Source organism: Rhinoraja longicauda, chromosome 18 (assembly GCF_053455715.1).
Source record: "Rhinoraja longicauda isolate Sanriku21f chromosome 18, sRhiLon1.1, whole genome shotgun sequence".
In the NCBI taxonomy this organism is placed as follows: domain Eukaryota; kingdom Metazoa; phylum Chordata; class Chondrichthyes; order Rajiformes; family Arhynchobatidae; genus Rhinoraja; species Rhinoraja longicauda.
The window spans coordinates 36,421,574-36,436,469 of record NC_135970.1 but is presented as its reverse complement, the minus strand read 5'-3'; the positions used below and the strand labels follow the sequence as shown (position 1 = coordinate 36,436,469).

Genomic DNA, 14,896 nt, shown 5'->3' with positions numbered 1-14,896 from the left:
TGGGTGTAGGATAGTGTTAATGTACGGGGATCGCTGGGCGGCACGGACTTGGTGGGCCGAAAAGGCCTGTTTCCGGCTGTATATATATGATATGATATGATATGAAATGCTGCTGTAGGAGTAGAGATTTAAAAGTGTGGAACGATTGTAATCCATGATTGTAGATCCACTTCTGTGACCAGCACACAAAGAGATGCCTTTAATTGAGCGCCATCTTGGATGCGTGTTGTTGGTGGTCTGAGTCTTTGGAAACTTGTCCGTTCGGTGTCAATGAGTTTCAGTTTGGTTGGTGACCTCCTCTTGTGTCTGTTCGGCTTCAGGCTTCCAGCACCCACCACGAGATTGTCAACTGCAGGCAGTGATACCAAGACTCGTGTGTCCTCCAGTGCCAACAACAGGCGCAGTCAAAGCTTTAACACCTTCGACAAGTCCAAATCTGGCCACAACCCATCAGCAAGCAATGAGAAAGGTATGTACGTTCATCACTGGCTTCCTGACGTTCTCAGTGAAAGGCAAATGGTTAATTTGCAGGTAGAGTCGGTAGAAAGGAAGGTAAATGCAATGCTCAATAATGATACTTTATTGTCACCTGTACCTAGGTACAGTGAAATATTTTGTTTTTGCAGACAATCTGGTAAAATCACACAGCATTAATTTCTAGAATGTGAAAGCAAGGGTAATGCCAAGGCGATGTAAGGCCCTGGTCCAACCACATTTCGAATAGTGTCGGCAGTTTTGGACCCCTTATCTGAGGAAGGATGTGCTGGTGTTAGAGAGGGTCCAGAAGAGATTTATAACATTGATAAGGTTAACATATGAGGAACGTTTGATGGCTCTGGGCCTGTACTCGCTGGAGTTTAGAAGGATGATGGGGAATCCCATTTTTTACTCAAGGTTAATTATGCAAGGACACCAGTGAACATGGGTTTGATATTTCTGCCATTAAATAGTTTGCAAAAACCCAATGTTACGGCAGATGTCTAAATTACAGATATTTGATTAAAGTCTCCTGAGAATTCCCAGTACCTAACTTTAAGAAGAAGTCAAAAGCTTCTGCAGGCTTCCTGGGAAGAAGAAATGATGAGTTGCATTTTAAGAAAAGGATTTAACTTAAGATACAGCGTGGAAACAGGCCCTTCGGCCCACCGAGTCCATGCGGACCAATGATCACCTGTACACTAGTTTAGAGATACAGCGCTGTGAAAGGCCTTTCAGCGCACCGGGTCCGCGCCGACCAGCGATCCCCGCACACTGACACTATCCTACACACACGAGGGACAATTTACAAGTATACCAAGCCAGTTAACCTGCAAACCTGTACATCTTTGGAGTGTGGTAAGAAACCGAAGAACTTAGTGAAAACCCACGCAGGTAATGGGGAGAACGTACAAACTCACTACGGACAACACCCATCGTTCTATGTTACCCCAGTTTCACATTACACACGAGGGGCAGTTTACAGAAACCAATTAACTTGACGTGGGAGGAAATGCACGCGGTCACAGAGAAAACGTGCAAACTCCACACAGACAGCACCCAAGATCAGAATTGAACCTAGTTCTTTAGCGCTGTGAGGCAGCAGCTCTACCAACTGCGCCACCGTTATTTGTAAGAATGTAATGGACTGGACCTTTTTTTTTTAAATGCAATGAGCACATTGTTTGGAATTTTGCAGTTTAGTCTTTGCTGCTGAGAATTGTAACAAAGCAATTATTTTACATGACACATGTGGAACTTTGGAAACGTTTGGGTGTTTTGCAACAACGATATTTCACTGAAGAAGGTTCCATCTCACTCAGGCCAGTAGAGGGAGGTAGCGTGTGGGGAAAACAACGTCTTGTAAATTCCACCCATCTGGTCAAACTGCTTGAGTTTTACTCTGAAGAAAATCTGAAGAAAGATCAAGAGAGTTGAGTGTTTTATTGTCGTGTGTCCCAGAGAGAACAATGACATTCTTGCAGCAGCACAACAGAATATGTAAACATAGTACACTGTAAACAATATAATAAACGAGAAAAAAAAGTTCAGTGTGTGTATATGTATCAGTCCGCCTGAACCTACCTGATCTCCCGATTGCAACTCATCATTTCTAACTGCAGATGCTGGTACAAATCGAAGGTATTTATTCACAAAATGCTGGAGTAACTCAGCAGGTCAGACAGCATCTCAGGAGAGAAGGAATGGGCGACGTTTCGGGTCGAGACCCATTCAGAAAAAGGGTCTCCACCCGATACGTCACCCATTCCTTCTCTCCTGAGATGCTGCCTGACCTGCTGAGTTACTCCAGCATTTTGTGAATTAATCAAATATCTGTAATTTAGACATCTGCCCTAACATTGGGTTTTAGCCCAATTAAAGAGACTTTAATTCTCTTTCCCATTGCCACACAGACCTTTCTGTCCTCGGTCTCCTCCATTGTCAGAGTGAGGCTAAACGCAAATTGGCGGAACAGCATCTCATATTTCGCTCGGGCAGCTTACAGCCCAGTGGAATGAATATTGATTTCTCTCACTTCAGGTAGCCCCAGCATTCCCTCCCTCTCTATCCCTCCCCCACCCAAGTTGCACCAGCTTCTCGTTTTCACCCAACAAACAGCTAACAATGGCCTGTTTCCTTTATCATCGTCACTTTTTTGCATATCTTTCATTCATTGTTCTTTATCTCTCCACATCATCGCCTATATCTCTTGTTTCCCTTATCCTTAACCAGTCTGAAGAAGGGTCTCAACCCGAAACGTCACCCATTCCTTCTCTCCAGAGATGCTGCCTGTCCCGCTGAGTTACTCCAGCTTTTTGTGTCTATCATCGGTTTAAACCAGCATTCCTACACACTCACACATACATATATATATATATATATATATATAAAAACTATAAACACATAAACAATAATATCGGTTTAAACCAGCATTCCTACATACTCACACATACATATATATATATACACATATATATATATATATATATATATATATATAAAAACTATAAACACATAAACAATAATAGTGCAATAATAACAGTAATAGTCTATGTAGTACAGAGCTTATTGGAGGCTGCAGTGTTCAATAGCCTAATGGCTGTCGTGACCCGAAATGTCACTTAAACCAGCACCTAAGTTTCTTCAGGTTCTGTATTTGTTATTTTTCACGATTTCTGGCATCTGCTGTTTTTCGATTTTCATTTAATTTCAGTCAGAATAATGATTCAAAACCAGATTTAAAAAAAAAAACCTGTAAGTTTATTTTTGTGGCTCTGATAAGATGGCTTGTGTTGCCACAAGGTGAGGCAGGGGTCTCCGCTGCCAGACGCAGGCTTTTAAAAGATTTATCTTTGAATAATTCCTGGAGAAAATTAATGACAACAGTGGCGCAGCGACAGAGTTGCTGCCTCACAGCGCCAGAGACCCGGGTTCGATCATGACCACGGGTGCTGTCTGTATGGAGTTTGTACGTTCTCCCCGTGACCTGAGTGGGTTTTCTCCGGGTGCTCCGGTTTCCTCCCACACTCCAAAGACGTGCAGGTTTGTAGGTTAATTGGCTTCGGTAAAGCTGTAAATTGTCCCTGGTGTTGAGTGTAGGATTGTGCTAGTGTGCGGGGATCATTTTGTTCGGCGTGGAGTCGGTGTGCCAAAGGGCCCATTTCCCCACTGTATCTCTAAACTAAACTCCTTCTCCTGAGATGCTGCCTGACCTGCTGAGTTACTCCAGCATTTTGTGAATAAATACCTTCGATTTGTACCAGCATCTGCAGTTATTTTCTTATATTATACCTAAAGTAAACTAAAATTTCTAGCATCTGCTGTTATTCGATTTTCATTTAATTTAACTGAGAATAGCACTTCAAAATCAAACTATTTAAGCAGGTGTTCATTTATTTTTGTACGTCTGATATGACATGGTGTGCTTTGTCAAAACGCGAGGCAGGGTTCACCGCTGAAAGACCCGGCCATTAAAAAACTTCTCATCATTGCTGTAGAGATAAAATGAATGACAAGGTCTGGTTGGAGTTTTCTCGTGCTCAGAGCGTCACCCCTTCCAAAGTCAGCAGTTTTCCTGACAGACGAGTGGTATATTTGCACATCATCGTTTGGTTTTAATGAGATAAAACAGTCTCGTCATCGGGGCTTAATAATGCTGGCATCTAATAACATTGCTATTGAGGGCGTGCAGCGTAGGTTTACTAGGTTAATTCCTGGAATGGCGGGACTATCATATGTTGAAAGACTGGAGCGACTAGGCTTGTATACACTGGAATTTAGAAGGATGAGAGGAGATCTTATCGAAACGTATAAGATTATTAAGGGGTTGGACATGTTAGAGGCAGGAAACATGTTCCAAATGTTGGGGGAGTCCAGAACAAGGGGCCACAGTTTAAGAATAAGGGGTAGGCCATTTAGAACTGAGATGAAGAAAAACTTTTTCAGTCAGAGAGTTGTGAATCTGTGGAATTCTCTGCCTCAGAAGGCAGTGGAGGCCAATTCTCTGAATGCGTTCAAGAGAGAGCTGGATAGAGCTCTTAAGGATAGCGGAGTCAGGGGGTATGGGGAGAAGGCAGGAACGGGGTACTGATTGAGAATGATCAGCCATGATCACATTGAATGGCAGTGCTGGCTCGAAGGGCCGAATGGCCTCCTCGTGCACCTATTGTCTATTGTCTATTGACGGTGCGCTGGGAAGTGAGGGATTTATGTCAGTTGATCAGCAAATAGATCACGAGATGCCACTGAGCCACATGATAAATGGGAAGAATGTGTTACCCGATCAAAATAAATTGTTTTGTTCTTTGGCTAATTCATTTATTCAACCAGAAGGCTGACCGAATGGAAATCTCTTTCTAAATGTAAGGCCGTGAGATTTTCCGAGGTGTAAAATGGTTTTGTAATTGGATCTTGGCTGTGGTTCAGTTAATAATAGATGCATGAATCATTCATTACTGCCTTTAGATGAGGACAGAACCTTCTTCAGGGCGGCACGGTGGCACGGCTGGTAGAGCTGCTGCCTCACAGCACCAGAGACCCGGGTTCGATCCTGACTTCGGGTGCTGGTCTGTGCGGAGTTTGTGCGTTCTCCCTGTGAGCGCGTGGGTTTTCTCCAGATGAGTGAAAAAGTTGCCCCTCAGGTTCCAATTAAATCTTTCTCATCTCACTTTAACCTTTGTATTCTGGTTCTTGATTCACTTACCCTGGGTAAAAGACTCTGTGGATTCACCCTATCAGTTCCCCTCGTGATTTTATAGAGGCGGCACAGTGGTGCATCTGGTGGAGACTCGGGATCGATGTTGACCCTGGGTGCTGCCTGTGTGGAGTTTGCACGTCCTTCCCTGTAACAGCATGAGTCTCCTCCCACATCCCAAAGACGTGAGGGTTTGCAGGTTAATTGCTCTCTGCAAATTGCCCCTAGTGTGTAGTGATTGAAGTGGATGAGAAGTGTAGGAAAATAACTGTAGATGCTGGTATAAATGGAAGGTATCATTAAAATGCTGGAGTAACTCAGCAGGTCAGGCAGCATCTAGGAGAGAAGGAATGGGTGACGTTTCGGGTCGAGACCCTTCTTCAGACTGATGGATGAGAAAGTGAGATAACATCAAACTTGTGTGACAGCTGATTGATGGTCGGTGTGGACCCAGTGGGCCGAAGGGCCTGTTTCCGTGCTGTATGTCTAAACTAAACCTCCATTAGTTAACCCCTTAGCTTCCTGCACTCCACAGAATAAAGTCCGAGTTGTGTAGGACATTCAATTCTGGCTTTGCCTGGAATAAATGTGATCCTGTTGGAATATTAGGTGAATCACGAACAGCTGAAATTCCTGAGATATGTAATTCTGCATGAAATTGCAATCCACAATTCCCTGAGTGCCAGCATTAAATGTGACATTACTCCACATCTCCACACTGTAATGAAGCCAAATGTCAAGCAGACAGAACAGTTCTTTAAGGTCACAAAATGTAAATTTGTGCTTCTTAGGGCATGAGTCTGATTTTAAACAGGGCAGAGTAAGTGTTATATCACTTTCTGTGCACATCACTGCCGAAATATCGCTGGATTTGGATTTAAATGCACTTTTCTTATTTACAGCACATTGTGTTTCTACATTTGAAATGATGAAGTTATTCACAGGAACATATATAAAATATGTACTGTGCCACATTTTGAGATTGTAGCTGTCTCCAATATTTCCAATATCTTACAGGCCACTATTTGCCCTCCATGAACTTCTGTATTCCAGAAAACAACTGTTTGACCCTCACGTAGTTATCTCCTTTTTTGTTTGTGCTTCTGAGAGAAGGGTCTTGACCCGAAACGTCACCCATTCCTTCTCTCTCGAGATGCTGCCTGACCTGCTGAGTTACTCCAGCATTTTGTGAATAAATCCTTTATATGTTGTCTGGGTCTTGTGTAAAATGGCTTGGCAAAGTGCTGGGGTAACTTGGCTGAAGTAATGAAAAGTAGAAGTAAGAATGGGTGCTTTTTAAACAAAATTTTAAAGGTTTCATATTTACTGTGACACTAGTTGTAAGCAACTTTCCTTTATAGAGTCATAGAGTGATACAGTGTGGAAACAGGCCCTTCGACCCAACCTGCCCACACCGGCCAACAATGTCCCAACTTGCGGGTCTGCAGATTAATTGGCTTCTGTAAATTGTCCCTCGTGTGTAGGATAGAACTTGTGTACTGGTGATCGATGGTCGGCATGGACTCGGTGGGCCGAAGGGCCTGTTTCCACGCTGTATCTCTAAACTACAACTATCGTTGAACCAGTATTATTGATGGATAGATTAAAGCAAGAATACTCTACTGTACTGTGAAGTATTTTCCCCCCCGCACACAGTCATTCCTAAAGATTTTTAATTAAGCACTTCTTGCCTCTGTCGAGGAAATAGCTGTTGATGGATGGGATTGGTCTGACTGAACATTCGTGTGCATAATACCGTGGTCTGTGGCACTGATTGAGTGGCTGCAGACTAACAGAGAGAACAATGGCCTTTCACGCTACCAAGAGAAATTCGGTGCTGTTTTAGCATTTGGATAAGCGATGAATTTTCCTGTGACCTGCTGCACTTGATTTTGGCTTCACTGCGTCCAATTGTTAACTCTAGTTTAGTTTAGATTGAAAATGGACACAAAATGCTGGAGTCACGCAGGAGTGCTGAAGTGGTGCGGCACGGTGGCGCAGCGGTAGAGTTGCTTCCTTACAGCACTTGCAGCGCCGGAGACCCGGGTTCAATCCCGACTACGGATGCTGTCCGCTCTGAGTTTGTACGTTCTCCCCGTGACCTGCGTGGGTTTTCTCCGAGATCTTCGGTTTCCTCCCACACTCCAACGACGTACAGGTTTGTAGGTTAATTGGCTTGGGTTTGTAGACTTGGTGTAAATGTAAATTGTCCCTTGTGTGTGAAGGCTCGTGTTAGTGTACGGGGATCACTGGTCGATGTGGACTCGGTGGGCCGAAGGTCTGTTTCCATGCTGTATCTCTAAACTAAACTAAACTAAACTCAGCGGGTCAGGCAGCATCTCTGGAGAGAAGGAATAGGTGATGTTTCGGGTCAAGACGTTTCTTCTGACTTCAGTCCTCTCCGGTCTGAAGAAGGGATCCAACCCAAAAAGTCACTGATTCCTTTTCTCCAAAGATGCTGCTTGACCTGCTGAGCTATTCCAGCATTTTGTGTCTTATCTTCAGTATAAACCAGCATCAGCGGTTCTTCCTACACACATCTAGTTTAGTTTAATTTAGTTTAGAGAAACAGTGGGGAAACAGGCCCTTCGGCCCACTGGGTCCACGCCAACTGATGATCACGGCACGGTGGGCGGCACGGTGGCGCAGCGGTAGAGTTGCTGCCTAACAGCGAATGCAGCGCCGGAGACTCAGGTTCGATCCTGACTACGGGCGCCGTCTGTACGGAGTTTGTACGTTCTCCCCGTGACCTGCGTGGGTTTTCTCTGAGATCTTCGGTTTCCTCCCACACTCCAAAGACGTGCAGGTATATAGGTTAATTGACTGGGTAATATGTAAAAATTGTCCCTAGGGTGTGTAGGATAGTGTTAGTGTGCGGGGATCGCTGGGCGGCGCGGACTCGGTGGGCCGAAGGGCCTGTTTCCGCGCTGTATCTCTAAAATCTAAACCCCATATACTAGTTTAATCTAACTTTAAGTTCCTCCCCTTTCGGTGGTGGGGTAGACTGCCTCTCTCCCCCACCGTTGCACATTCCCAATCCTTTCCACTTGTCACTCTGATTTCATGTTTCATGTAACATCTTGTGCTTTATTGGCTGACCAATTTCCCTCCTGGGATAAATAAGTTCTGTCGTATCGTATCGTAATCCTACACCCTGGACACAGTTTACAGAGGCCAGTTAATCTACCAAGCTGCACGTCTTTGGAATGTGGGAGAAAACCCACGCGGTCACGGGGAGAACGTGCAAACTCCTTACGGACAGCAGCCGTGGTGGGGATGGAACCCGGGTCCCTGGCGCTGTGAGGCAGCAACTCTACCGCTGCGCCACCGTGCAGCCCTGTTGGTGGAAGGACTGCAAGGATCCCACACGCAATATATTTACATCGCCTGAAGCTCGCTTCCTGTGTGAAGTGAATTTCATGCCCTCAGCCCAGTTCCCTTTGTGAAGCGAGTGGTTTTAATGTGCTCTTTTGAGGAGTTCTCAGGCAGTACAAAGCAGCCCCGGTGTAACGCTGATTGGTGTTAAATTGGCAATCTCCTCCGTGGGCCATAAAGTGGCTCATGCAGTTTGTGATAAAGGTCAGAGAGGCACTGAAGGAAGTTGACCGCTTTTGAAGTACGAAACGTGAAATGGCAATTTTACTCTGCGTTTAATTGCATTGAACTTCACAGAGGAGTGCTTGTTGCTGTTACAAAAATCTAATATGTAACTAAATATTTAAACAATTATAATACTCTGGCATTTATCTTGGACCAATACAATGTTTAATAGGTGATATGCAGTGACCAGTTCTCCTGAGATGCTGCCTGACCTGCTGAGTTACTCCAGCATTTTGTGAATAAATACCTTCGATTTGTACCAGCATCTGCAGTTATTTTCTGATACTACCTGTTGCTCCACTGCGATTTCTCCTCAAGGTATGTCCACTTTGAAGAAGTTCTCCTCCTCTCTTCGACGAGAGTTTAGCAACATGCTCTCTCGCTGCTAGAGTCTGAAGAAGGGTCTCGACCCGAAACATCACCCATTCCTTCTCTCCAGAGATGCTGCCTGACCTGCTGAGTTACTCCAGCATTTTGAGAATGAGTCCACAACATGGTCTCCTTTGGAACAAGGCAAATGGAAGAGACCATTTGGAGTTAGTTTCTATGCAAGTTGGAGAGCATAGAATCGTACAGCATGGACACAGGCCCTTCAGCCCAACTTGCCCAAAACTTTAACTCCTTGAAAGAGTTCCTTTAAAGTTAAGAGTTCCTTTAAAGTTAAGTCTTTAAAGATCCTGTACAGTAGGAAACCGGAGCACCCGGAGAAAACCCACACAGATCACATGTAGGAAGTACGAACTCCGTACAGGCAGCAGTTGAAGTCAGGATAGAACCCGGGTCTCTATCGCTGTGAGGCAGCAACTCTACCGCTGCTCCACCGTGCTGCCCTTAACTCATTTGATCTTTTGCAAATGAAACATCTTGCTGCTGAATAAGTTTTAATGTCCGAGTATAAATGTGCCTCCGTGGCTAATTAGCACCAAAGGATTGTGTGGGCACCTTGTGCTCTTGTGTGGGCATTGTAGTTTTGCATTTAGAGACACAGCGTGGAAACGTGCTCTTCGGCCCACCAAGCCCGCGCCGACCATCGATCATCCGTTCGCACTAGTTCCACGTTGTCCCAACTTTCTCATCCGCTCCCTACACATCTGGGCCAATTAATCTACAAACCCGCACGTACAGCATGGAAACAGGCCCTTCGACCCAACTTGCCCCAAAGTTTAACTCCTTGAAAAAGTTTCCTTCAAAGTTCCTTTAAAGTTAAGTCTTAAAGATAAGATAAGATAAGAGTTTAGACGTTAGAGAAACAGAACGGAAACAGGCCCACCAACCCACCTAGTGGTCTTCGACCAGCTGTTACCCCGTACACCAGCACTACGTATGCACTGGGGACAATTTACAATTTACAATTGTCTAAATGGAGGAAACCGGAGCACCCGGAGGAATCCCACGAAGTCACGGGGAGAACGTGCAAACTTCACACAGACAGCAGCCGAGGTCAGGATTGAGCCCGGGTCTGTGCCGCTGTGAGGCAGCAGCTCGACCAGCTGTCTCGCACGACTACCCCTCTTAAACCGCAGGTGTATATCTTCCCCTGTTTATCTTTAAAGACGCGATGGAAAGCAGACACAAAGTGCTGGAGTTAATCAAGCACTTTTTTTCCTGTAAACCAGCATCTGCAGTTCCTCGTGAGAAAGCATTTGGTCATTGCTGCCTCGCCCTGCATTTAAAAACCCTCCTTATTTTCGATAAGCAACCCTCCTTATTTTCGGCACTGGCAGGACGATTAAAGTACCTGACAAATAATCTGGAGGCCTGGGCTAGCGATCCAGAGCGATGATTCGAGCCCCACCAAGCACCTGTCAAGTTCAAATTTCCTCATTAAATAAAATAACATCTGGTGTTTCCATCACTATGACGCTGGTTAAATTAAAACATCCAGCTCATAACGTCCTTCCAGTAAAGAAAAATACTCCCTTTACCCAGCCTGAAGAAAGGGTCTCGACACAAAACGTCAGCCATTCCTTCTCTCCAGAGATGCTGCCTGTCCCGCTGAACTACTGCAGTATTTTGTGTCTATCGTCAGGGGTGCAGTGCTGGCGGAACTCACCGGAACATCGCTCCTGCACCTCTGTAAACAAAAACCCAAAATAAACAGTGGGGAATTTTAACTGTCTGGGAATTTAACAGCGGTCGTTCCGGCCCCAGTGACAGCTCCGGCAGCTAAAGAGTTAGCACTGCAACACTGCCTATCTTCTGTCTCTATGTGCCCCAGTTTGGTTGAGAAAACCTGGAACGATAGAAAGAAAATGGCACAAAGTGCTGGAGTAACTCAGTGGGTCAGGCAGCATCTCTGGAGAACATGGAGAGGTGACGTTTCACAGAGTGCCGGAGTAACTCAGCGGGTCAGGCAGCATCTCTGGAGAACATGGAGAGGTGACGTTTCACAGAGTGCCGGAGTAACTCAGCGGGTCAGGCAGCATCTGTGGAGAACATGGATAGGTGATGTTTCGGGTCGGGGCCCTTCCCGCTGCCTCGTCAAGGCCAGCAGCAAAATCAATGAAGAGTCGCACTCCCTCTTCTCCCCCTCTCCCATCAGGCAAAAAGTATCGAAGTGTGAATACGCACACCTCCAGATTCAGTTACTTTAGATAGTTCCTCTGTCCCTCTCTTCCCCTCCCCCTTCCCAGATCTCCCTCTATCTTCCTGTCTCCGCCTATATCCTTCCTCTGTCCCGCCCCCCTGACATTCAGTCTGAGGAAGGGTCTCGACCCGAAACATCACCCATTCCTTCTCTCCTGAGATGTTGCCTGACCTGCTGAGTTACTCCAGCATTTTGTGAAATAAATACCTCCAGATTCAGGGACAGTTTCTCCCTCCCTGTTATCAGACAACTGAATCATCCTATCACCAACTAGAGAGTGATCCTGAGCTACCATGGGAGGGGGAAATATTCTCTCCACATCCATTCTTTCAAGACCCATTTTCTTCAGAGATGCAGTCTAACCTTCTGAGTTACTCTGGCACTTTGTGTCTATCTTTGGTAGAAACCAGCACCTGCAGTTCCTTGTGTCTACATTTTGAGGATAAGAGTTGTTTGAAGAAGGGCAAGGATTTTTCCTCACTTTGTACCACACAATGATCGTGCTGTAAAATAATTGTTTAGCTTAGTTTAGAGATACAGCGTGGACGCAGGCCCTTCGGCCCACCGAGTCCGTGCCGACCAACACACAAGTTCTATCCTACACACTTCGGGACAATTTACAGATGTCAATTAACCTCCAAACCTGTACGTCTTTGGAGTGTGGGAAGAAACCGGCGCGCTCGGAGAAAACCCACGCAGTCGCAGGGAGAACGCACAAACTTTGCTCAGTCAGCACCCATAGTCAGGATCAAACCTGGGTCAGGCAGCAACTCTACCACTGTGCCACCGTGCTGCCCCTACTTGTGTCTCTGGAGTCACCTTGCCTGCTGGTATTCACTGTCTGGGTTCACATAGGGAACATTATTCAACTCCCAGTCCCTGCCAGAGTTCAGCTGCTTTGATTTTCGCAGTGTACAATGGTGCTTTTATGCCCGTACCAGCATTACTTGTCGTGTGATTTTCTTTCAGAAAAGCAAGTTGTGTACAGCCCATAAACGCTGACACTCGAATATTGCACACAAGTTGTTTCTGGCAACACTTGTTCACTCGTTCTCAAGGAAGGGTCCCAACCCGTAACGTCACCTATCTATGTTCTCCAGAGATGCTGCCGGACACACCGAGTTACTCCAGCGCTCTGTGTCTTTCTCAAGTTGTTCTTTACAAGTCTACTTTGTAAAGGTACCAACAGGGGGCAGGTATTTACACAAATCCTGAAACTGGCTGATGGAAGAACTGTGAACAGAGAAGTCATTGATGATTCCTTCTCCCCTTCCCTGACCACGCTAACAGTACTGAGAGAAAGAGCAGCAGTCCTAGAGAACATTTTGGCTTGACTAAGTGGCCTTTTGTTATCCTTTGTCGGCACGGACCCGGTGGGCCAAGGGGCCAGTTTCCGCGCTGTGTCTCTAAAGTCTAAAGTGCACCAACCCGAAACGTCACCTATCCATGTTCTCCAGAGATGCTGCCTGACCCGCTGAGTTACTCCAGCACTCTGTGAAACGTCACCTATCCATGTTCTCCAGAGTTGCTGCCTGACCCGCTGAGTTACTCCAGCACTCTGTGAAACGTCACCTTTCCATGTTCTCCAGAGATGCTGCCTGACCCGCTGAGTTGCTCCAGCACTCTGTGAAACGTCACCTATCCATGTTCCCCAGAGATGCTGCCTGACCCGCTGAGTTACTCCAGCACTCTGAAACGTCACCTATCCATGTTCCCCAGAGATGCTGCCTGACCCGCTGAGTTACTCCAGCACTTTGTGTCCTTCTCTGCATTTCCTTGTTCCTGTCGAGTTATTTGCTTGCTTGAGAACCACGAGGAAACTCCTGTCCCATTCTTCCCATGCCCTCCAACACCGGACTATCCCAAATGCAAAACCCTCAGTCTGAAGAAGGGTCTCGACCCAAAACGTCACCCACACCTTCTATGCAGAGATGCTGCCTGTCCCGCTGAGTTACTCCAGCATTTTGTGTCTATCTTTGGTGTATCCAGCACAGTTCCTTCCTACACACAGTGTGAAACCCAGAGAGTTAAAGAGCCGAGAAGTGGAATCGTATCGCAGTTGTCCCTTGTTTGCAATCGAACGGTTTCAGTTTCATGGAACGCGATCCAAGTGTGAAAACTCAGTCTGCAGGTGGTAGGTACTTGGCTAGTCAGTGTTACACAGCAAGGCAGAGCAGCAGAGAAAATACTGCTTGAGAAAAGCACATTCTTTTGCCTGCCATTTTACAGCCTGAGGCAAGTGAGATAGACACAGAGCGCTGGAGTAACTCAGCGGGTCAGGCAGCATCTCTGGAGAACATGGATGGGTGACGTATCGGGTCGGGACTTTTCTTCAGATTAATTCCAGTAGGGAGAGCAGGAAAAGACACTGGATGTGGGGAAAAAAACCCAGGACTAATCAGGGCCGACAATAGATGAACTCAGGCGAGGATTTCACAAAATGCTGGAGTAACTCAGCAGGTCAGGCAGCATCTAGGAGAGTGGGAGAGGGTGACATTTCAGGTCGAGATCCTTGGTCTCGACCCGAAACGTCACCCATTCCATCTCTCCTAGATGCTGCCTGACCTGCTGAGTTACTCCAGCATTTTATGATACCTTCAATTTGTACCAGCATCTGCAGTTATTTTCCTAATTTCCTGCAGTTTTGGTCTCCAAATCTGAGGAAGGATATTCTTGCTATTGAGGGTGTGCAGCGTAGGTTTACTAGGTTAATTCCCGGAATGGCGGGACTGTCATATGTTGAAAGACTGGAGCGGCTAGGCTTGTATACACTGGAATTTAGAAGGATGAGAGGGGATCTTATCAAAACATATAAGATTATTAAGGGGTTGGACACATTAGAGGCAGGAAACATGTTCCCGATGTTGGGTAGTCCAGAACCAGGGGCCACAGTTTAATAATAAGGGGTAGGCCATTTAGAACGGAGAAGAGGAAAAACTTTTTCAGTCAGAGAGTTGTAAATCTGTGGAATTCTCTGCCTCAGAAGGCAGTGGAGGCCAATTCTCTGAATGCATTCAAGAGAGAGCTAGATAGAGCTCTTAAGGATAGCGGAGTCAGGGGGTATGGGGAGAAGGCAGGAACGGGATACTGATTGAGAATGATCAGCCATGATCACATTGAATGGCGGTGCTGGCTCGTAGGGCCGAACGGCCTACTCCTGCACCTCGATTTATTCACAAAATGCTGGAGTAACTCAGCAGGTCAGGCAGTATCTCGGGAGAGAAGGAATGGGTGACGTTTCGGGTCGAAACCCTTCTTCAGTCTGAAGAAGGGTCTCGACCCGAAACGTCACCCATTCCTTCTCTCCCGAGATGCTGCCTGACCTGCTGAGTTACTGCAGCATTTTGTGAATAAATCGATTTGTACCAGCATCTGCAGTTATTTTCTTATACTACTGCTGCACCTATTGTCTATTATCTACACATCTCAGGCGAGGAGGATCCCTGATAGACTGATTGTTGGATAGCAACAGATGTGAGCCTTTGAGGTATACACCTTGCTAACTCTGAAGCTGGTTTATCGACCTTTAGTGGGTGAGA

General features: G+C 46.0%; 1 protein-coding gene across 8 annotated transcripts in view; it reads left to right on the top strand.

Moving 5' to 3' along the window:
• nav2a (neuron navigator 2a) overlaps positions 1-14,896 on the top strand; it is a 592,633-nt gene that overhangs the window by 350,250 nt on the left and 227,487 nt on the right. For all 8 annotated transcript variants that reach the window (XM_078415513.1, XM_078415514.1, XM_078415510.1 and 5 more), the window contains one exon: positions 321-469. In XM_078415513.1, coding sequence (XP_078271639.1) covers positions 321-469 — 149 coding nt within the window. The remainder of the gene's footprint in view (positions 1-320; positions 470-14,896) is intronic.